General features: G+C 41.4%; 1 protein-coding gene across 1 annotated transcript in view; it reads left to right on the top strand.

The window, feature by feature from the left end:
* The window catches only part of si:ch211-186j3.6 (neural-cadherin), a 294,654-nt gene that overhangs the window by 120,703 nt on the left and 150,791 nt on the right, over positions 1-23,160 (top strand). The window contains exons 8-15 of the mRNA XM_041938705.1: positions 3,054-3,226; positions 7,627-7,795; positions 8,794-8,964; positions 9,479-9,651; positions 11,903-12,070; positions 14,389-14,638; positions 19,770-19,897; positions 20,593-20,779. Coding sequence (XP_041794639.1) covers positions 3,054-3,226; positions 7,627-7,795; positions 8,794-8,964; positions 9,479-9,651; positions 11,903-12,070; positions 14,389-14,638; positions 19,770-19,897; positions 20,593-20,779 — 1,419 coding nt within the window. The remainder of the gene's footprint in view (positions 1-3,053; positions 3,227-7,626; positions 7,796-8,793; positions 8,965-9,478; positions 9,652-11,902; positions 12,071-14,388; positions 14,639-19,769; positions 19,898-20,592; positions 20,780-23,160) is intronic.

The raw sequence follows: 23,160 nt of genomic DNA, 5'->3' as shown, positions 1-23,160 counted from the left end.
CATATTTTAATTAAAAGTAATTAATTTTTGGGAGATTGAAGGGAAAAATCATTGCACTTTTGCAAGATTTCAAGACTTTATGGGCTGATCCGGAAAATGTAAAAATTTAGGCATTTAAGAATTTTATCTTGTATGTCTTCAATATTGAAGGCATTTGTGTTTCATATTCATAAAGGCTATCAAATTTTGAGCCAAGACATGTCAGCGCTATGCCGTGTGCGGAATGTTGTGAAAATCATGTCAACGCTGCCTGACTAGTAAAACTGAAAACAGCCTAAAACTACATGGATGTGGTGTATTTTTGTTCAACCACAGAATCTGGACTCCCTTAGTGCAGAAGGCAACATGTTGTCCCTGTGAAATAACATAATAGCTTTAATTTAGGCTATGAGGCATGTTCTTTTTCCACACAGAAGCTGTTAGAAAACGTCCTTTCTGTTTTCTCTGCTTATAGAGTGCTGGCTGGCTGAAGTTTGGCCTGAAAAAAAAAAAAAAACTTACTGCTGGACTTCATTGCACTTGGCAGGGCCTCTGCAGCAGCCTTTGCTGAATATAAGTGTTTGTATGCTCCCGTGTATATTTTACTGTGTAGGTGTGTGAGAGAGTATATTTATGCATTTATATGTGTCTGACACAATGTATGTGGCACGTCATTCTTGAGTCAAAGCTTCCTCCCCTTACACCTCTACGCCTCTAAATTGGAATCATCTTTCCCCCTCTCTCTTGCTCTTTTCCTCCCTGTCTATTTTTATCTTTTTCCCTGTCAAACACACACACATACACACACACACCCTTAACCATGTGCAGCAGTGCCAGGGAACCAGCCATTGTGACAAACACCTCGAGGCAGACACCCCCTCCATGGCAATCCTCCATCTCTTGTGCAACAACACACACACACACATATGCATATGCACAGTCATAGGCAAACAGAAGGGACATACTGTATATGTGCAATTCAAATAGCATGAGCTTGTAAAACATTAACTTTAGCAGAACAGAAATTATCCTCTTTGTTCCATCCTATTTCCTTCATCATTCATTTCCACTTCATATTACTTGATGCAAATCTTCCTCCCATGTGTCATGCTGGTGCACTAGCTATGGACGCACACACATGAAAAAACTGATAAGAAATAAAAATCATACGCCATCTGGCTGTAATCTGTCTCATCAGCTCTCTTGGTCTGGAAAACAGAGATAGAAGGATGAATAATACAAGCATACATATCTATGATAAGTGTACACATGATTCCAATTGCAGGGTCTCTTGTGAAACAGCAACCAAATGAACACATGACAGCCGTATCACCTGCCCCTGCCTCTGAAGATAAGGAGGATGTAATAAGTGTATCTGCGCTGTTAGCCCACACACATACTCTCACACAAACACACACAAAGTAAACACAGCACCAAAGGGTGAGATGAATACAGAGTGGAGGAGAGTCATTCAAAGCAGAGAGTGGGATGCAGATGAGACGCCTACACTGGACTGAAAGACAGAGTCAGTAAGAGAAAAAGAGAGAAGGGATGAAATGGAATGCCTGAATGATGGTCCTAAAAGGGAATACCAGTCAATTTAACTATTCATGTGTTGTGTAGCCATAATTAAAGAACATCTCTCAGACCTAAAAACTAAAGTTTGTGTCCACCAGAAACCTCTTTTTCTCTCATTGGTTGGCCCTTTTTCTTCTGATTTACAAAAGGAATGATTGTGCCTCTGCAGCAGCACAGAGAGAGTGAGGGGTTATTTTCAACCCAATTCTCACTCTTACGTTATCATGTGGTGTTGATTATTTCATCATTTCATACCTCCTGGTTGAAATTTCATACCACCTGGTAGAGAACTGTGTCCTCATGTGCAATCCAGATGTCAAAATAGTGAGGTAAAGCATAAATGAAACAGAATGTGAAAATGTGCTCACTCTTTTTGACATATATTCACTTAAAACAGTACAAAGACAATATGTTTGACCTCATCAACTTCACCGATTTTTGTAAATATCTGCTTATTCTGAATTTGATGGCAGCAACCCATTTCAAACAAGTTAGGACAGGAGCAACAAACGACTGGGAAAGATGTTGAACACTCCAAAAACACGTGTTTGGATCATTCCACAGGTAAACAGGTGGATTGGTAACAGGTGGTAGTATCATGGTTGGGCATCCTGGAAAGGCTAAAAATGTACAGAGATTGTAGTAATTTTTCTCAGAAATCTGTTGTTAAAATAAGCTCCCTATTTACTTATTTACTCGACAGATATCCGCAATGTTCAAATGCTATACTGGATTGGGTCTGAGCTTCTTCTACATCTGAACATGAATGGAAGTCTGACAGAGATGTCATGACTGCTGTCTCGACAGCTCCCACTGAGACAGATACAATGGATAGTTTGGCTTCCTGTTATAGAACACAAACAGTGTCCATTCAATGGCATTCTCACCTTTTACTAGACAGACTGATAGTAAAGGTGCTGACAGGAAACATAAGCCTTGTAAACACACCATCACACTACAATGATTTGGCAGTTCACATGCACACACACACATTGAGTCCAATTTTGGGTCTATTGCACTGATCCACCAACCATACAATTAATGACCAACACCAATTCACCCCCTGGCCTGCAGTCCCTTCTGTTGTTCCAGTCATTCTGGCTAATATCCAGAGTTTCTAACTGTGCAACCTGGCCAGTTAGGATGTCCATTTTCAAATCATTAATTTGCCCACTGAGAGCCAAATGTTTGTACTTGTTCCCCTTACAGGTCAGCTTTGGGTCGAGTAGTTGATCATTTTTAAGACCAAATAAAAGAAAAGGGATGTGGTAAAATGAATTTAGACTTTTCAAGTGGACCCTTGAGAGCCCAGGACGTGAATAACTCCAGCAACCAGCACTCTGTGGACTGGTTTGTGGTCAGCAACATATGTTCTGTAATGACTTGTTTTTGTGCCATCACATTACTATTGCAAACATCGTACTGACAACTTCTTATATCATCAGCAGCTGACTGAGTGTGTGTTAACCACCTGTTATCCTACTGTTTGGTCGAAGGCTTGATCCGTCTGCGCTCCAGCCCGCCCCCCCACCTCCAGGGTGTTGAATACGTCCTGAACGTTACAGCGACGGATGACAACGCCTCAGGCGGACCTCAGGCCTTGTCATCCACGGCTCAGGTCATAGTGGGAGTGGATGATGTGAATAACAACAAGCCCGTCTTTGAGAAGGTAAGACGAGCAGTGGCGCTCTCCCATCATTAAGCATTGTTTAGTCTTGCTCATTATCTGCTTGTGTTTGAAAAAGTGTTGGATAAACATCTGCTCCCCCGGTTGCCACGCAATTTGTTGCTCATCTTTCTCATCACCTTAATATATCTCAATGACATCTCACTCTGTCCTTTTCTTTACTGGTTCTCTTTCTCTGCCTCGATCCATCCCATGTAACTCCATCACTTCTCTGTCTCCTTCTCTTTGTCTATCTCCACTATTTATTAGTCTCTATCTCTCCTCTCTGGAGGAGCGATTAGCCAGCTTGACCCCCTGTCTCTGCTCTCTCGTCTGTCTCCTACATCAGCTCGGTCTTTTAATTAAAGCTTTGAGGGATGTGGCAGAAATCCCGACCGAGACGCTCTGGAAGCGCTACGTCTCCACCTGCTTTTTTCGAGCCATGTCTCAATTTTAAATGAGGTGACTTTTCAAGCCCCGCGAGATGCAGCGAGCCAAGATTAGGAGCAGGGGCTTGCTGAGTAAACCCAGCTCACTCTCCTGGGGGAAAGCGAGCGCCAAGTGTTTCCCTTTCGGCTTCACCTCCAAGCAGGAAGTAACGGAGGGATGGGCGATGAGATGAGAGCCAAGAGAAAAGAGAGGATTCCTGGTCTACCGTGTTTCATGTGCTCTGTTTGCTGAATTGTCTCTCTCAGGAGTCTCCTGCTGGCATCATACTCCTCGTCAATGATTCATTCTTTCCCCTCTGTCGGCAGGACGCTGAATGCAACGGACAAACAAACCCCCGGCCCCCACACTCACCATGCCTCTCCTGAGTCAAAGACAGAATTTTGAAAGAGAAAGATGAAGATGAAAAGGAAATCAACAAATAAAGCGGGCACAAATTTAAAGTAATAGATGTATGAGAAAATACTGGACGGACACAGTTTATTTCTGTGTCTTTGGTCAAAGGTGGACAAAGAAACTTCGAAAGAAAGTAGCAAAGAAAAAAGTGAGTTGGGCTTCTCGGTAAAGACATCCAAGGTTAGTTGGTGTTTCCTCTGTAGCTGGCAGCCAGCAGCAGGACTCTGAAGCAGAAAGGCCCTTTTATCTTGTTTGATGCCCGGTGTTATAACGTGCTGGATCCTCTCTGGAACTTAGGGCTGGATCAGTGGACCAAGAGGGACACACACAGAGACCCACAGAGACAGATATCCCAGAGCTCTGGGTGTAGCCAAATATCCGCAATTTCCCTGTGGCATAAATATCACACTACAGACGCACACACACACACAAACGCACAAACACACAGCCACCGACTGCATTTTTTTTATTAACCTTCAATACCCCTGTGACCCACTCTCATATAGGTTTATTCACATACTGTACATTTTTATATTTGTAGCAGCACCTGGATTGTACATTTATAACACAGTGTGCAGGAAAAGGAGGGCGGAAAACAAAGCGGAGAACATCTCTCACTTCATGCCTGACTACACTTTTGAAAACAAAATACACAGACGACATGAACAAAAATAACCAACAAACCTGCTGTGGTGTGTGTACTGAATTTACCACTTGGGGTCTCTTCCCACTTTCTACACCTATGTGTGGAAATGGATGTGTAGGAATCTGTATCAGAACAGAAAGAGCTTGGTTGGTGAATCCCTGAGGGTTTCTATTCCAAACACCTTTACTTCTCTAACAGTGACCCAGCCACACTGCGAGGGGAACTAATGCTTGCACCTGCCATCTCATTTGGTCCTTACTCAAACCTCATGACCACAGGTGAGGGCAGGAACACGGATCATGCTGTATAGCCAGAGCTTTTCCTTCAAGGTCTGAGACAACGTCCCCATTACTGCCAACTAAGCCTCCCATCAGCCATGAGCAAGACCCAAAGATACTCAGACGCCAGACTGTCATGCCAACTGCTACACAGCTGCAACCATCCCAGTACATGCTAAAGGTCGTGGTCTGATGAAAGGAGCAGCAGTATATCATCTGAAAAAAGCAGACGTGCAATCCTAAGGTCACCGAACAAGACACTCTCTGTGCCTCCTGCAGTAGAGATCCCATCCATGCAAATCAAATTACAGTGTGTGTGTGTTTATATGTGACAGTGCATGTCTGGTCTGCACACCCTGGTTTGTTTCACACTGACTGATTAATTGCATGGGTGAATACCTGCATTCAAATCTGCTAATCTTCACCATAACCATAATCATCATAATCATAACCCTAACCCTAACCATAATAATAAAGCCAACTGTGAAGCGCTGGAGCCAAAAGGTATAAAAGCTTCTGATGACCACAGATGGAAAAGTTGAAGGGGTGGAGAAAGGTAAAGCATCGTTGCATGAAGAATGGAGGGCAGAGGAGAAGGGATTGTAAGAATGAGAGACAGGAACCGAGGGAACGCGAGAGCACTGTGCGATTCCTTCCTCTCCACCGTGTCTGTGGAACGTCAGCATCAACACTCGGTGATGGACTCGGACAAAAAGAAAAAGAGTGGAGTGAGAGTGCATGGAACCTGAGCATCGTTTATACGAGGATAATAAAGTTCAGTGATTGACAGAATCTTTGAGAACCCAAACACAGAGCAGCTACCTTCACCCCAAGAACTGAAGGTGCTGAATGATTCGTTATGGTCACTCCAAGACTCCATGTGGTCAAATGGAGAGTAAGATTAATGTTTTAGGGTTGAATTTTAAGAGTTCCTGTGAATGTATCATTCTTCTCTTTATGTTTAGTTTCATTTATTGTACTTTCAGAAATTTGGAATTCTGCAAATGCGGTAGCCTGTACCTCCATCCTGACAACAACATGTCTTCACCATATAGACGGTGTGATGCTGACTACTTTGTAGTTTTTGGCCCTCAAGAAAAACCAGGGATCTCTTGACAAAACCAGATGTTCCTTTAGACACAGCAGATAACTAATCAAAAAATGGCTTTCATTCTCAGTCGTCTCATTCTTTCATATCCCGTAGTTTACCGCATGTGGTACGAATTTATAGCAGAACATTACTCTTGAGATCTTTTGAGGTGGAAACAACACAATGCCAGTCATAGAGAATCGGTTTTGCAGCATATCCTCTGACCAGTTTTAATATGTGTGAGTGGTTATGCGGGAGTGTGTCTTTACAATGCTGACATGACTGACATGTTATTACTGCATACAGTGCACATGTGTTGCTTTGGTGGGTTGTAGGCAATGCAGCATTGTTCTCTGACCTTTAGCTGTACTGTTAGAGCTGTCTTCTGCACCTCACCAGTTTAATATCGCTCTGCAGTCTGATTTGGGAATGGAAGACCGCATGTCTGTTGAACCCCTGCATCCCTTTTTTAGCTTTTACACAGCTTCATTCTCACTTGTTGTTGCATTATTTAAATTAAATGTTTTGCTGTGCAGCAGAACTGTAAGGTGCCATTTTAGCATGAAAAGTAATTGGAGGAAACTGCTGCAATTTGAATGCAGAATATATTATGTTGTAATACCGTGATCTCATCATCTCAAGGTCAGACTAGTATTTAGTTAGGACAGCTGTATGATGACAGTAACATGGGGAGGTTAACAAGGTTGGAGAATGTCTCCCTACATACAATATTTTTATGTAATTAAGTACGCAGATACACATAACCACACAAGCACACTCAATGCACTCCCACAGGTATATTTCCGACGTGTTTGGACAATTCCTCTCTGATGGAAACAGAGGCATTACATGCACGCAGTGCAGCTCTTATACGTCTAAATGTTCATGTGTCATATTGAGGTTTTTATCTTGCACATACATTGGACATATCATATCGTCTGTATCACTAGCTTCTGTGCAGCTCCTCTCATAGTTATGGGAGCAGATGCACAAATATTCTGTCATAAAAAAAGAAGGTTTCGACAGATTTGTACCTCATTCATATACTTTTGTAGCATCTCACTTAAAATTAGTCTTATTGAATATAACTACAGCCCTTTTACTGGTACACTGCAGAAGACTCTTTGTTTCCAATATAAAAATACATGAAAGTGTACAAACACACCAGGTGACAAAATATCATCAGATTTGATATTAACAGGAGCTACAGAGAACACATCACCAGGCAGCTATTGAACACATTTGCCCAATGGGTGCTGGGTTAGGGTCCAGGACCCCTTAGCAAATGATGAAAGCAAATCAATGGATAGAAAAGTGCAGGACTCAGGCTTCGTACTTTCTTTCTTTATTCACTCATTATTTACAGTCTTTGTCCCATCTTTAATCTTTAATCTGTCTTTGCAAAATAAATAACATTCCACCTCCCACGCGCTCTTGCTTACTTTCGATAGAATGGAGTATTGATTTAAGTTTCTCAACACTTACGTTGTTGTGATCTTCTCTTCTTCCCACTTGTCCTCTCCGCCTGCTGTCTCACTCCCCTCAGTGTCAGCAGTATCGAGAGAGCACGTCAGTCCTGGAGAACCAGCCAGCAGGAACGTTCGTCCTGCAGGTTCACGCTGTGGATGCTGACGAGGGCTCTAATGGCAGGGTCACATACGGCTTCATGCACAAAGACTCCACCGTGCCCGCGTTCAGTATACACCCAGACACTGGTACTGAAACACTCTCACTCACCTCCACTTGCACAAACAGTCACGTAAAGAAGCGTACACTTGTGTTTATTCCAGTCGGGATTCTTATGCAGGCTCCATTCCTTTCTGCATGTTTATCATGCTTGATACAGTAAAAGTTAGATAACAAGGCATGCAGGGAGCTTGCAAGTTTATAAGTGTGCAATTTAAAGCTAAGATTTTCTTGATCCTTTTTAATACCAGGCAGAATTAAATATAAAAGTAGTTGTTATTTTGCATCAAAAAGGATCATAATTCAAAGCCTCGTGAGCATACTGCTTTTTTTCTTCCCTTTTATGCTGTTGAAAAATACAGTATTTCACTCTAACTCGTCCTTTCTGATTTAAAGAATTAGCACCACAAAAACAAAAAGAAAGGCAGCCTTGGCCACATGAATGCTTCCTTTTTCTTGTCTTCACGAGATGTTCTGCTCAGGAGGCATTAAAAGAACGATACTGACAGGATGAAAAAGTTGTGGACCTCTGGAAGTTCAGGGCTGAAACTTTCAAGAAGACTTTTTTCTCTTTAAACATTCCTGCCATTTGGAATCCAGCCAATGTTTTTTTTTTTTTTTCCTTCTGATTTTGAAAATAAATAAAAAATAGAAAAGTCAATAACCCACTGAAACACATTCATTCTAGCATGTTTGGTCGGTGATTTTGTAAAAATCCATTTCTTGTTCAAGATGTTTCCAAACAAAACAAAACATATCCACAGTGTATTTCCAGCGCCAGTGGAAAACGCTTCTTTGTGTTTTACTCACACTAAAACAAATAATGAATATAATTCTCTTTGAATTTGATTATAACTACTTTTTAGAAAAACTTTAATTTCCTCTGCTCTGCTGTCTTTAAAGTTTAGCTTCAAGCCCCACAGGAAATCACTTTAGTGTTAAATTGCAAATGCTCTGGGGACACCTAACGATACGGCGCTTGGTATAATTTAGCTTCTGATCAACCTCGTTATCTCTTTGTCTCTAGGAGTGATCGTGACAGCAAGGAAATTTGACCGTGAGCACCAACGGGAGTATGCAGTGACTGTGACTGCCACTGATCAGGCAGCTGATCCGCTGATTGGCATTTGTCAGCTCAACATCCTCATCCTGGACCAGAACGACAACAGTCCCAAGTTTGAGAACATCCGATATGAGTGTAAGTAGACATTAGTGTGAGAGGGCTCGACCCACTGCGACCCGCACTTAGAAAACACGTGCAAATGGCTTAAATACAAGCAAATGAAGCATCTTCACTACTTGAGATGACAAAGTTGCTTTAGCAAAATTTGTGATGGATGATTCCAAAATGACAGGAAATTAAAAACATTTACTAATTATGAGAGTGTTTATCGATGTTTAGCGTCCCTTGGAAATCTCTTTTGTGATGTAACTAAGTTGCAAACACTAAGTGTTTTGGTGTTTTGTGTTTCCTGTATTTAAGATGTGTTTCTTAATTTGTTTATGTTTCATTGGCAGCATTTCTTTTAAATGCCACTCATTTTTTGTTTCAATCCATGAAGATTTTTTCCGTTGCTTGTGTTTTATTAAGTTGCATTGCATGGAGCTCACTCTCCTGCTGTACTGACAAATGCAGTATACAAGACTGCAAATTAAAGCCTCACAGAACCACTGACACCTAAGGCACACTTCTTCTTCTTCTTCTGCCACAGACTTTCTTCGTGAGGATACAATGATCGGGACCAGTTTCCTGCGGGTGGCAGCTCATGACGATGACTTTGGCACCAATGCAGCCATCATGTACTCTATGTCCAGTGAACAGCCGGAGTACCTCAGGGTTAACCCAATGACAGGCTGGGTGTATGTCAACCAGCCCATTTCTCAGGTACATACAGACTATATACAGTCAGATATTACCAAAACATTTTCTTCTATTTAAATTAAAAATCTTACGTCATACGGATTGCTATGTTTGTGGGACTTTCTGCCGTGTTTCCGCTTTACCAGATAAAGCTACCTAAGCAATCCATCATCTGCTGGAGATGACTGGATGCCCTTACGTTTAATCACACTAATGGGGCCACTCCAAATGGCACATAAAGCAATGAACTTCTGATTGTTACTGAAATGACAAGCTTAAAACTGTTCACCACTTTAAACAGGCAAGTCAGAACTGGCACTCAGATAATTCATCTAATTATTCAGAGTTCCACTCAGCAGGGATATTGCGATACAGTAGTGTCGGCTTAATCCCACAGGAAGAACAAGCTGCTCATGTCTCCTTCGTAGATACATGTGAATGAGTGTTTTAATGCAGATGTGGGTAGTCAGTAAGTTACTGGACGTCGCTCCGACAGCTCTGTATAGAGATTTTCCCGGTCAGGGTGCAAACCAGCAGGAGGCGTGGCCCACTGACTGCAGGTGATGAATATTTTCAACAATGCTGCTTCACCCACTACATTGCCAGAAAAGGAAATATTTGCATTTAAACTAGGGATTTAAGCTTTGACTTATTTTGCTTTCGATAGCCCATCAGCTTCTAACTGGTAACTTTACAGTTATTTTTCATCGGTCGTGTCTTGGAAGATTTCAATGTCCCGGACAATTGGAGAAAGTCTGGTCAAATTTCTGTGCTCATGGACCCTGTTTTCCCATGCTTTTGTGTCCAAGTGACTAATGGAGATTTTGTTTAAGCAGAAATAGCTGTTATATCACTCTTGCCAAATCCACCAGACTCCATTTAGAGAAACAGGAATTTTATCATCATTAAACACTCTTGATTCAAACTTGACAGCTACAAAAAAAGTCACCAAAACTGACTGTGAGAGCTGACCAGCAGTCGGTGGTCAGAGATAGCTTGTCTGCCCTATCTAGCTTTAATTTTTAGCTCATCTTTCTTCTCAAAGTGTTTTTCAATGTGTTTAGTCACAGTAGCGCTCGATGGCATAACGTACTCAGACTCGAGTTACTGAATATCTCGTAGGATTCCATTCTACCTCACTTATTAGCAGCATATTGGTCTCAAACATATGGCACACCATCCGGGCGATGGCTGCGGACCGGTGAGCATCACGCTACAAAGCCTGTAGACTGACATGCATAAACAGTTAAAAAATATTCTTCATTCAAAAATTTTATTGCTGGCAGTGAGGCAGCAAAAGTCCTGTGGCCTGTGCTAGACAGCCAGCCTGAATATACGATAATGTCTTCACTGGAGCCTTTTCTTTGGCAACAGAAGAAAAAAAACATTCTAATCATAATCAGCAAGATTATTTTCTTCACTTCGTTGCCTCTAACCCTTTGCTTCAATAGCAGTGAGAAAAACAATCTGTGTGTGCAATAGAGGAAACTGCCTTGTAGTCTGTGCCTCACGAGTACCACAATTATAAAAGCCTGTAAAAGTCTGCATCCTTACACGTGCCAAAGTTTTTATAGTAGAACATATCCATATGAGAAGATACAAAACTTTTCCACTAATGAGCACACCTGCATAAAGTATAATACACAAGCTGGCACTGCCTACATGTTTATTTCAGCCTTTGCCAGTACGACAATCTCAGATGTCTTAATTGCCAAGAGCTAAGATGGAATTTTAAAACTGCATAAGTAAGAAAAATCTTGAAAATATTTTTTTTTTTCAGAAACTGCCTCTATGAAAAGCAATTCTTGCATAGGTGAATTTGAGACAGATGTAAAAGGGCAGAGTGAGTAAATAACCATCATCTCATAGTGCATCAAGCAGAAGGCCATGAACAGAACTGAAGAAAGTGAACATGTGTCATCAGAGTTTGCTTCTGTTCTCAAAAATAACTGATAGTGGGACGGAAGCCTCTTGGTTATTTTCTTTAGTTACTAAAGCATATCATTTTACCTGATTGCATGAGCTAAAGCTAATTGCTCTTGTAAGCTTTACAAAACTCTGTTTCAATACAACTGTTGTTAAGTATGTTTGTGTTTACCTGAATTCACCCTACAGTCAGTTTCTCCCTGCACAGATGTGTGGAAAATGGATTGCTTGCTGAAATCTGTGTGATCTAGAGCCACGATGCTTATTAAGGAAGCTATAATTGTCACTCTGTCACAGTAATATGCAGCATAAGAACATACCATCTCTCCTCTTCTTTTCCCTGCTACAGAGGACCTACATCACCAGGGAGATTGTAGCTACAGATGGGGGGAACAGGAGCAGTTCTGTGGAGCTGTCTGTCACCATCACCAACGTGAAGAACCAGCCTCCACAGTGGGAGAAAGACAGCTACAGCGTGGTCATACCAGAAAACACTGTCCGGGACACACCTATCGTGGTACGTCGGGGTGGGGATGTTCTCATATATTTTTACTGCCGCATAATAGAAATTACTCCTTCATTCACCACTGAAAAATAGAAAAAAATGAATTGAAATCCAAACACACAAGAAGACTTGTTCAGTCTTACCACATAAAAATGTTTATTTATACAGCATCTTGCAGACTAGGCAGCGGTGGTGTCCTAAAAGATAAGGAAGCAGACTTTGTCAATTCAGTCGACAGACCAGCAGAATAAATCTGGGCAGGGAACATCATATACCACCACTACGGCACCCTGGAGTAACCCCAAATGCAAAAGAAAGTACGTTCCATGTAGCAAAGAAAGGCACTACTAGAGCAAAATTTTAAAAGAGCATAACATAAATCAAGTAAAATTAAATAGATTAAATGCGAAAAGTAATAGGAATAAACCAGAAATACAGGTATAGAGCAGTCACAGTGCCACAGTAAGCACTCACACTCACAGGTACTGCTGAAATGCAAACACTATAGCCAGAAATTTGTCCTCCAGTTTAAACTGAAGCACAAGCAGTCGCCTTCAGCCGTAGGCTCAGAAAGGTCAGCGCAGCTCCATCAAAGCACAGCACAGTTTACATTAGCGCAGGACCAGCACAACATACAACACGAATATTGGATGGAGGCATGTACAAAAGCAAAAATAAACTTCTTATACTTCCTTGAAGAAATGGAACATTGAAAAACAGGTAAAACATTCCTATATGTATTAGTTCAACATAAACAAATGCTGCGGTGCTGTAAAATCTCCAGGTCAGTCGTAGCCAGAGGTGGTGGTTGCATGTTATTGCTGCCCTCTGACCTCCTGTTTCCTCTTCCGCTCTACTGTCAGCTGTCAGATATTCTGAATAAGATGAATTTTCTAGGAAGGCAGCAACAACAATCTATTTTGTGCAGCTCCTCCCCAAGTTTCTTATCACAGCCTTGGTGTGTCCCAGGATGTTCATTTAATCGTAGTCAATGGCAAGCAACATTAGAGTGTAAATGTGTGACAAACACATGGAATGACGGGAGACCCACAGCTTTAGGATCCACTCCCATATGAAAATGCAGCCATTCAAAAACACCCTTCACTCCACTGGCGAGGCTTCATTATTTGCATTAATGCAGTTATGATGTATCCTGTCAACTGCGTTTGATTATTCATGGGCATTTCCTTTCCGTGCCACTCACACATTTTCAACTTATCGACAACGTTTTCTAAAGATCTTTTGGAAGCAATTAAGCCCGTTAAAGCTAGTGATGAAAGACTGAAAGGAAAGGTCAAAGAAGAGTACTTGGCATGAGCATGTGTGTGCGGACATGCGGACGTGTTTGTGAGAGACGCAGCATGATCCCTGCGATACAGTGCGTCAGTTCAGTCACTCTCAGCAGGCTCCGCCATGGAAATCTGAGGAGTTTATGGCCTAATTCAGCACATACAGTAGTCAAGCACGTCGGTCAATTCTGCATGCCTGACAGTGTGTCTCATTACTGTAGTCACTGTGCTTTGCAGGTCAAATGCATACAGCTAGGTCATCCATACGCAAACCGCATCACGTCAGAGAGGGCATTTTGATTTAATGTACATGGCATCGGCTTTGTGTAGCCGCTCCTTCATCAGTTTAGGGAGAATGCAGAATGAGAAGTGTATTCCACAGGATTTTAGCAGGTTGTTGTCTAGTATAACAGACTTACTGCCTAAATATTTTAGTGTTATTATTATGGGCTGTAAAACACTTTTTTTTTCATTTGGACAGATTCTTTTTCACCATTTAGAAAACACACTTCGATTGAAGCTCAGCAGCAGCTGTGCTCGTTTCCGTTCCTGTCCTTAGGATCACTGCTGCCTTGCAGTATTTTTTTCCAGCTCTCAAAATCGATAATTGGGAACATGCTGAGAGCTTTTAGGATTTCGTTTTGTTGGTTATGTCTAATTTATGCCAGAAAGTGATCACAGGTGACAGGCTCATTCCAGAAGTGAGAAAATGACAGCTACGTATACAAGTAATTGCGCATTTACACAACCAAGTGTATGTCCATGCTGTACGTTGGTGTGGACACAGGACAAACCTATTTGCTGCTGAGAGATTATGGGTCTACATTTACCTTCACTTATTGGACAAGATGACTATAGGACAACTCCCAGGAAGTCAGTGTAGTGTCATTTGTAGTGTTAGTTACAGTGGTGGTGACTATGTTTTCACTGGGACCAGCACTGTGCACCATTGCTAGTCCCACAGAGGTATGCTGGCTAAAATGAGTGAGATATATATTTTATTGAAATGTTTCCTTCAGTCCTCTTCTTTGTTCCAAACAGACCATCAAAGCCACCTCCCCTCTTGGGGATCCCAGGGTAACTTACAACTTGGAGGACGGCATGGTCCCGGAGACCAACATGCCCGTTCGCTTCTACTTGACCCCCAATCGAGAGGATGGTTCAGCCTCCATCCTGGTGGCGGAGCCCCTGGACTACGAGACCACCAGGAACTTCATGCTGCGTGTTCGAGCTCAGAATGTTGCTGCTGTACCGCTGGCGGCCTTCACCATGGTCTACATCAATGTCACAGGTGAGCCTTTTTGTAATTGGCTTTTCTTTTATATGAATTTATTGTAACAATCCCCAAATGTTGCTATTTTCTTTGTTTCCATTCCTCTGTCACACCTTACATCAGCTGTGTTTCAATCTACTGTCAAGCTAATTGTAAGCAAAAAAAAGAAACTACAAAGAGAATGTGACTTAGAAGTGTCTCCATAATCTGTTTTGGAGCAAATAAACTAGGCAACGCAAACCATAGTTTTGCCAGACGTTGGCGGTATAAGCTATGTTACCACAATAAACAGAGCAGAAGAAGAATGTTGAAAACTGGAAACCACACGAGTCGTCCTAGCCACCTGAGGTCTGCAGGACTTTGTTTCCTATGGCCAAGTTGTAATTGTTCTTTCATGTCAGCTGTCAGCATGTTAGTGTTTCCATCTCCATTTAGTGCATTAACACATTTTCAAAAAGGCAAAAACCACCTCAAGCAAGTGTAAGAACTTTTTTTTTGTGAAATTGAGGTTGAGGTCCAATGCAATATTTCTAAACGCACATGAAAACACGCAGTTGGAAACACAGCTACTGTCTGATTCCTGCATCAGCTGTGAGCCATGCTTACACGCATTATATATACTGAACACTTAGTGCTATTCCATGATAAAATTAAACAGTATCATTGCTTTGTAAGCAGGGCCATTTAGTTAGTGAATGTAAAATTACCGGTAAACAAATTCTCAAATTCAGAGTAGATTCTGAAGCAAAAGTATACTGCATTCAGAAATGCAGAGTATAGGTGAAAAGGAAGAGGACACAGTACAAAGATGCACAAAATGTGTTGTGGGTGTGTAATGGATGTGTTCAGGACCCAAATGCAGTAACCCCAGTACAAGGAGATCGCCTTTACTGATTTATTCTCAGAGTCGGCAGAGACAGAGTGACAGCCACACAGTTCAAAGTTCAGTTTGAGTAAAAGTCACTCAGAATGTTTGTTGCCCCAAGTGTGGAGGGGGGGTTCAGTTCAGTCCTTTTGAGTATATTTTAAGACTTTTGAACTATTTGGTGGCGCAAACACTAAACAATCGCAGGCAAACCTTGAACCAGGAATTGATGGGCAAAACTCTTAGTCAGAGACAGAAGGCTTATTTTTATTTTTTTGATAGGTGGGCTATAAGCTAATGAAAGAATAGAAAAGATTTTACTTAATCAATTCACAAAGTGGACGTAATGGACATTCAGTCAGGACCATTCTCAGCACCATGCTTGTTCAAAGACTGAAAGGCCCAGTTAAGGTGTAGCGCAGGGGTCGGCAACCTTTACCACTCAAAGAGCCATTCAAAAACGTTTCCCACAGTAAAGAAAGCACTGGACCCACAAAACCCTTTTGACATTTAAAATGAAATAACACTGCACATAGCGTTTTTTGCCTTTATGCTATTTGTATAAACAAACTATAACGTGTTGCATTTATGAAATCAATGAATGACTGCTGAAAAAGCGAAATGACATTTCTGCATGCATCAAAAACATTTTGAACATTTTGATGTTGGGTTAAAGGTTACTTTCACATAAAATACTCAGTGTCTAACACCAAACTTAAATTCTCCACCGGTAGCAAACTGAAAATGCCGTCCTCTGCAGTCAGCTGTCAACCTGAATAATTAAAGGACTATTTCACTGAACAATGAAAAAATATGACTATATGCAAAATAATAGGCAATTAAAATATTTATCAAGCTTGGTTAATGTGATTTCTGCTCCTGAACCTCAGCGCAGAGCGTTTGCACATCAGGGCTGTGTGCTGTCAGCTTCATCTTCACACAGGATCGTAAGATGATCGTAAGGCGTGTGCGATGTTTGTTTTAGAAATGAATGAACTAAAATAAAATACATTCTTCTTAAACACTCATTGATTATTTTCAAAAGTCACAGGGAGCCTGATCAGAGGGATGAGAGAGCCGCAGGCTGCCGACCCCTGGTCTAGCGGATCATATATTACAAAAGCAAAATCCCAGAACAGATATTATCAGTTAACAGCATTGCCACCTTATGCATATGGACAGACTACTGTAAAGATTTTATTGTCTTTGTGGTCATTGTTTCTTATCCTCAATATTCAGCATGGACAGTGTCACTCTTTCTAAACAGCATCATACAACACAACAGTCGTTCCACAACTGAGGCCGTGGACAGAGAGAAACAATCAAGAGCATTTGGGACGAGCAGAAGGGTCACTTGTATCGTTGTGCTGTCTCGGTCCGGTTGCATTCTGATTTTCTATTTGGAGTCATTAAAATCTTGAATTCCAAAGCTACACAAATCCAAACAATTTGCAGAGCTCACCAGCTGCTGCGAGTGCAATGAGTCCAAGAGTGCAATTTATATGCTTAACCCCACTCCACCACCTTGATGGGGCATCTAAATATGATTACTTCAGCCTGGTGTCACTCTGTTTCAGTTAATGCTCAGCCCATGGTAACTAGGCTTAAGTTACCATCATCAATGCTAAACACGGTGGTGTTTGTTGGCCCCTGACCTTGCTCCTCAAAATAACTCCGCCTACCTCACATGGCCCAGACTCCCCTGCATTTAATCCCCTTGCACCATGCACACACACATGCACGCACACCCCATTCCATCAAATTGGTCTTAATCCAGGGAGGAATAATTAATTCACACAGACCCTCTCCTTTCTCCTTCCTCCCTGTCCCCCTCCTAACTTCCCCTTCTCCTCCTTTCACTCACCCCTCCTCCCCCTTATCTGTCTCAATGAGAAAGCTCTTTGACTCCTCCAGAGGCAGTGTGGCTGAGAGAGGGAGGGAGGTCTTAATGGATTTAAGGCCCCATTTTTAATTCATAGATTAAGACATTTGCTCAGTAGAAAGGGTAGGAAAAATGGCACATGGAGCAGTATTAGATGTAATATGTTGCTCTGTTGAAGTCATTTCTGTAATGCCTTTGGCCTTAAATCAGCTATGTTAAAATTTGACTTCTGCTGTTCAGGCAAAGTTACAAGTTTTAGTTCTTTCTCACCAGTTCTTGACATTATGTGCTTTAGCCCTCTGCAACATGTAACTCTCTCTCGTCTCTCTTGTTCTTGTGGTTCAAGGTAACTGATTTTACACATTTTGTGTCCATTATTGATTGGTCTAATGCATGTTTTTCATCTTGACACCAACAGGGCACAAATCAATAGGCTGGTGAGGGAGCCACCATGGTGCTAATACTGATGCCTTACAATGTTCTTGATCAATGTCCAGATCATATCTCCCACAAAGACACTGTGAAATTACATGTTGAAAACGAGGGTGGACTCTTATCATGTCCTCTCCAATGTTTAGATCTTATCATTGCACACATATATACATTCCCTCATTTATTCTGATAGATGCAGGTTTGCTTTTTGATGAAGGTCCAAAATCACCATGATAATATCATAAGGACGACTGAAGCTGACTGCCAATGATGAACCAACAATAAGGAGCTGAGATTTGCATTGCCAGTTGTTTTCTTTAAATCTACCCACAACCTCAAAAGGAAGGCTTCAGGAAAAAAGAAAAGTACTGATTTAAAATTCTATTGGGACATTGTTGATGTAGTTAAACTTAATGGGCATTCAGGCTGCAAACAGCCGTGCATTAAAGCATTAAAGCAATGCCAAGGGTCGCCTTGGTGGGGGTTTGCTGCTTCAGGTACCAATCAGTCATGGAATTTGATCTGGAAGTTCAACTTGAGTAACAGATCAAAGAGTTTGAAAGCTTATCAGGTGCCAAAACACTGCTCGTGCTTTATGATACTGTGAGGCAGGAATTTACAGCTAGGGAAGGTAATTATTTTATCTTTTCTTACAGTGATTGCAAGGTAAGCAAGAGAAGGACACTACAAAGGAATTAGGAAAAGTAGGACTAAGTGCTTCCTTGCTAGAGGATGCTTCATTGGGTTCTTGCAAAACTTAACTTATTGCAGCTTTTGAGTTTACTTTTGATTCGGATACTCATTTTGCAGAAGTCTGAGATGGTGGTAGTAGTGGTAGTAGTAATAGTAAGTAGTAAATAACATTTTTTGATGTGGAAGTTCTCCAGTAGTTGCAAAGTGCTTTGCTAGTCTGACACACACACACACACACACACACACACACACACACACACGTTTGTACACACACACAAATTATAAAAGGTCAACAGAAGACAATATAAAATAAAGTCATAAATTGTAATTACAAATAGCTTTTTAAAAGCTTGCTCCATGGAGCACTGCCTCGGCTGACCTAGCACTGAGATAAAGGCTGTTCCAGTGTATCGGAACTAAAAGAGTATAAACACAATCACAGTCCTTTGTTTTGAGCCAAACTGCAGAACTTATAAAAGCTCTCTGTCATTGCATCTGCAGAGTTGGGTGACAGAATATGAGGTTAGGAGATCAGAAAAGTACAAGGGATCCAAACCATCAAAAGTTTTAGATTTAATTGACAGGATCTTGAATTGAATTCTAGAATGCAATGGAATGCAGTGAAGTGCAGCCATGATTTTGCAGTATACAACTACAGTCCACACTTTTTTTCAAGAAAGCTAAAGTGGAGATTAAGTGTACAAAAAAGATGTATATAATTGTCAGTGCGGTTCAGACAAGCATTGTGTTGAACGGAAACAGTACTGACAGAAGTCCTGAGAAACTATTGGCTGAGCTGGGTGTCAAATTTAAACATGTTTCCGTGTTTGCTGCCATACACCTGTTTCTTGAAGTCTTTTGAGGTGGAAACATTTATGGCCAATTAAGTGTTGTATCCTTAAAGGCAATAATTGTCAGGAACAGAAGCTTTTGTGCATGAGCTGGCAAATGTGGCCAAACTTTGTTGCCGGACTGAGAAGAGCACAGTCCTTTGAGTATCCAAGATTGTGCTGAAGTGAATCTTGGGAGCTTTACATGAATATATTTAGAGAATCAAAATGGCTTATTGGCATATTACTTTGAGAAAAGAAGTAATGACGTATCTATGTAAAGGCTAGATGGATGTTACCACCTAGTGCCGTAGGCAATTTGGACTTTGTAAAGAGCCCATCAATCATCTATGACATTTCTATCAAATCCACAGAACTTACAATGCAAAAAAATGTTTTCAGTAAATCCTAAGCACTCTCTTTCTTCATGTCCCCTTCTGTTTCCAGATGTAAATGACAACGTCCCATTTTTCACCTCTTCCATCTACGAGGCCTCGGTCACTGAAGGGGCAGAATCAGGAACTTTGGTTTTCCAGGTTTCAGCCAATGACCTCGACTTGGGCCTCAATGGCAAGGTGAAAACGCACTCAGCCACGCACACACAGGCTGTGGTAAAAGTGATAATGTTGCTCTTTCAGCGTGGTCGGTGGGAAGGGACGTTCAGATCTCAATTCCTTTTCAATACACATACTCTATTATTTTCAGTCTCCCTCTGTTTTTCATTATCCAAAATGTGTCCTTCCTTGCTGTGTAAATTGGCAGTAATTAACTGTGTTTCAGCACCTGAACCAGTGGGTGATATGAGGGGGGGCTGCCACCCCCCTTGTTAACCTGCCATTCCCCTTGTATCAGAGAGAGTGCAGGAGCAGAGGGCTTGTTCAGCTGAATATGTTCGTCTAGTGTGCCTGAGTCATCGATCCTTTATCTGACTCTGTGCAAGTTAGAGTCTGTGAAATGTCATTAACCTAACTGTGCTCTGTGTTGATTAATAAATCCATGGTCCTGTTCCCGGTACTCAAGTAGCAGTCATTTTCTCTCAGTCCCAGCCTTCTGTCAGTTTCATCTTGGATCTATAATAATCTCTAAACTATATACTGCAAATACTCAATTCTATACTATATTGTAGCCAATATACTCAATAGAGTTGTGCCATCTTCATGATCAAAGTAGCACCAAATTATAGTTGCAATTAAACTATCAAGAATTGTATTTACAATTCTTGACCTGAACCGCTTTATAATTTTGTCTGCCTCAACCCTCCATTGCCCAGATCTCCTATTCCTTGCTCGAGGATCGCAGTGGGGACCACCAGTATTTCCGTATTGACCCAGAGCTGGGATTCATCTATACAGAGACTGTGTTTGACCGCGAGACCAAAAGCTCCTACCTGTTAGAGGTTCAGTCTGTGGATGGCTGGGAGTCCGCACGGCCCGGCAAACATGGACAGCCCAACTCTGGTAAGCAAGACTCCCGCTGCACAGAGCAGCCTGCGACTGAGCTGATGGTGCAGTTCTGACTGCTGTGGTGTTTTTGCAGTCTGTCCAGAATTGTTAGTATGTTGAAGTCAGAAGTTTGCATGCATTTAGGTTTAAGTCATTAAAACTCATTTTAACCACTGGACAGATTTCCTGTTAACAAAGGTGATCAGGACATCTGCTTTGTGCATGGCACAAGTAATTTTCAACTATTGTTTACAGACGGATTATTTCACTTATAATTCACTATATCATAATTCCAGTCAGTCATAACTTTGCTTACACGAGGCTGACTTTGCCTTTAAACAGTTTTGGAAGTTCCTCAAAATGATGTCATGGCTTTCGAGCTAGAGAGGCTAATTGACATCATTTGAGTCAATTGAAGGTGTACCCATGGAAGTATTTTAAGGTCTACCAAAAAACTCAGTGCCTCTTTGCCTGACAACATGGAAAAATCAAAGAAATCAGCCAAGACAGCCAAAAAAAAACAACTGCGCCTTCCACAAATCTGGTTCATCCTTGAAGGCAATTTCCAAATGCCTGAAGCTACCTCATTCAGCTCTACAAAGAATGGTATGCAAGTATAAACACCATGGCACCACACAGCCATCATAATGTTCAAGAAGGAGCTGCATTTTGTCTCCTAGAAATTAACATGCTTTGGTTTGAAAAGTTGAAATCAGTTCCAGAACAACAGCAAAGGAACTTGTGAAAATGCTGATGGACACAGGTTCAAAAGTATCTATAACCACAGTGAACTGTACAACAGTGAAACTGTGGTTATAGATACTGTGTGGTACTGTATTGACTTGACCTGAAAGGCTGCTCAGCAAGGAAGAAGCCACTTCTCCAAAACTGCCATAAAATAGCCAGGCTGCAGTTTGCAACTGCACATCAAAACAGAAATCATAAATCATCAAAAAATGAACCATTAAGCCATAATGACCATTGTTATGTTCAGAGGAAAAAAGGAGGAGGCTTGCAGGCCAACGAACACCATCCCTAGGAACAATAGTGGTTTTGACTCTTTACGTACTGTACTTGTAAAAGCTGTCACGGTGTAGCTAGGTTGAACTGCTACTGTGTTCATACAGTCAATGATAAAGAGAAGTTGCAGTACATAGATGTGAAACTGTGAATTGTGACTTTATTACACAGGAGACATTTAACATTCCAGTTCCCAACAACAGGTCTTTACCTGTACCCCAAAACTGTGTCACCAAAAGCTGTTGGATGGGGCTGAGGTCAGGATTCTTCCTCAACAAACTGGGAAAACCATTTCTTCATGGACCTGTTCTTGTGAACGGTATCCTTGCTATGTTGGAAAAAGCATTCTTCAAACCGCTGCTATAAATTTGGAAGCACACTGTAATTGTATGCTGCAGCACCAAGATTTCCCTTAATTGGAACTAAGGACTTAGCTAGATCATGAAAAATTACCCCAGAATGTTATTTGTCCCACAGTTGGCACTGTGCATTAAGACTCTGTTCTCCTGAGATAATTATGCCAAACACAGTTTGCCCAGAGTGCTTTATACCTGTCCAGCCAAGGCTAGGCGTTGTGCATGCTGTTAGACTTGTCACTGCTCGACCATGGAAATCCATGTCCCAAAACTCGCTACAATCCATTATTGTGCCAATGCTGCTTCTGGAGGCAGTTTGGGACTCTTTAGTCAATCCAGTTCTGTGAGCTTGCATGGCCCCCCCAGTTCACTGCTGAAGTGTCATTGCTCTTAAGTTAAGCAAATCTTGCAGGGAAGAAATCTGCCGAACAGTGATTGGAAACATAATATCCTTTGACTACACCCAGTACACTAGTACAACCCATTCTACTGCAAATGTTTGTTAAGCCAGATTGCTTGGGTGTATGCTTGATTGTTTGCTGAGCCCAATAACTGAAAGGGCTGTTCACATATGTTTTTGGTCATATGCCGAATCAGGTAAACTGAGATTCGAGCAGGTAGCCGTGCCCGGTGGAATTCAGGGGTAAAACTGCAGTCAATTCAGTTAGGACATTTTTACTCTGCAGTTATTGCAATTGCATTGCATGCAGTTACAGCCAATACAACTGCACGCAAGGAAAAAATACTTATACTAAATAAATACTACTGTTCAAAATGTAAAAAAAGTCATGTGTACCAGCTGGCAAGTTGTCAGACTTTTTTGTATTATGCATATGTTATTTTTTGAGATGTGATCTGGAGTAGCAGTTCAAACTAAAGATATTAATATTGGGTATGGAATCATTAGCTTTCAGATAAATAGAATGATGTAATTGCAGAATGATTCAGATTCTCAAAAAAACGCACGTAGAATGCGTCCCGGACTCAAATTGTGCTTGTTACTGGTGCTATTTTTGTGTC

This window comes from Chelmon rostratus, chromosome 1 (genome assembly GCF_017976325.1).
Source record: "Chelmon rostratus isolate fCheRos1 chromosome 1, fCheRos1.pri, whole genome shotgun sequence".
NCBI classification, from domain to species: Eukaryota; Metazoa; Chordata; class Actinopteri; order Chaetodontiformes; family Chaetodontidae; genus Chelmon; species Chelmon rostratus.
Note: the sequence above shows the minus strand (reverse complement) of the source record. Positions and strands in the feature narration are given on the sequence as shown.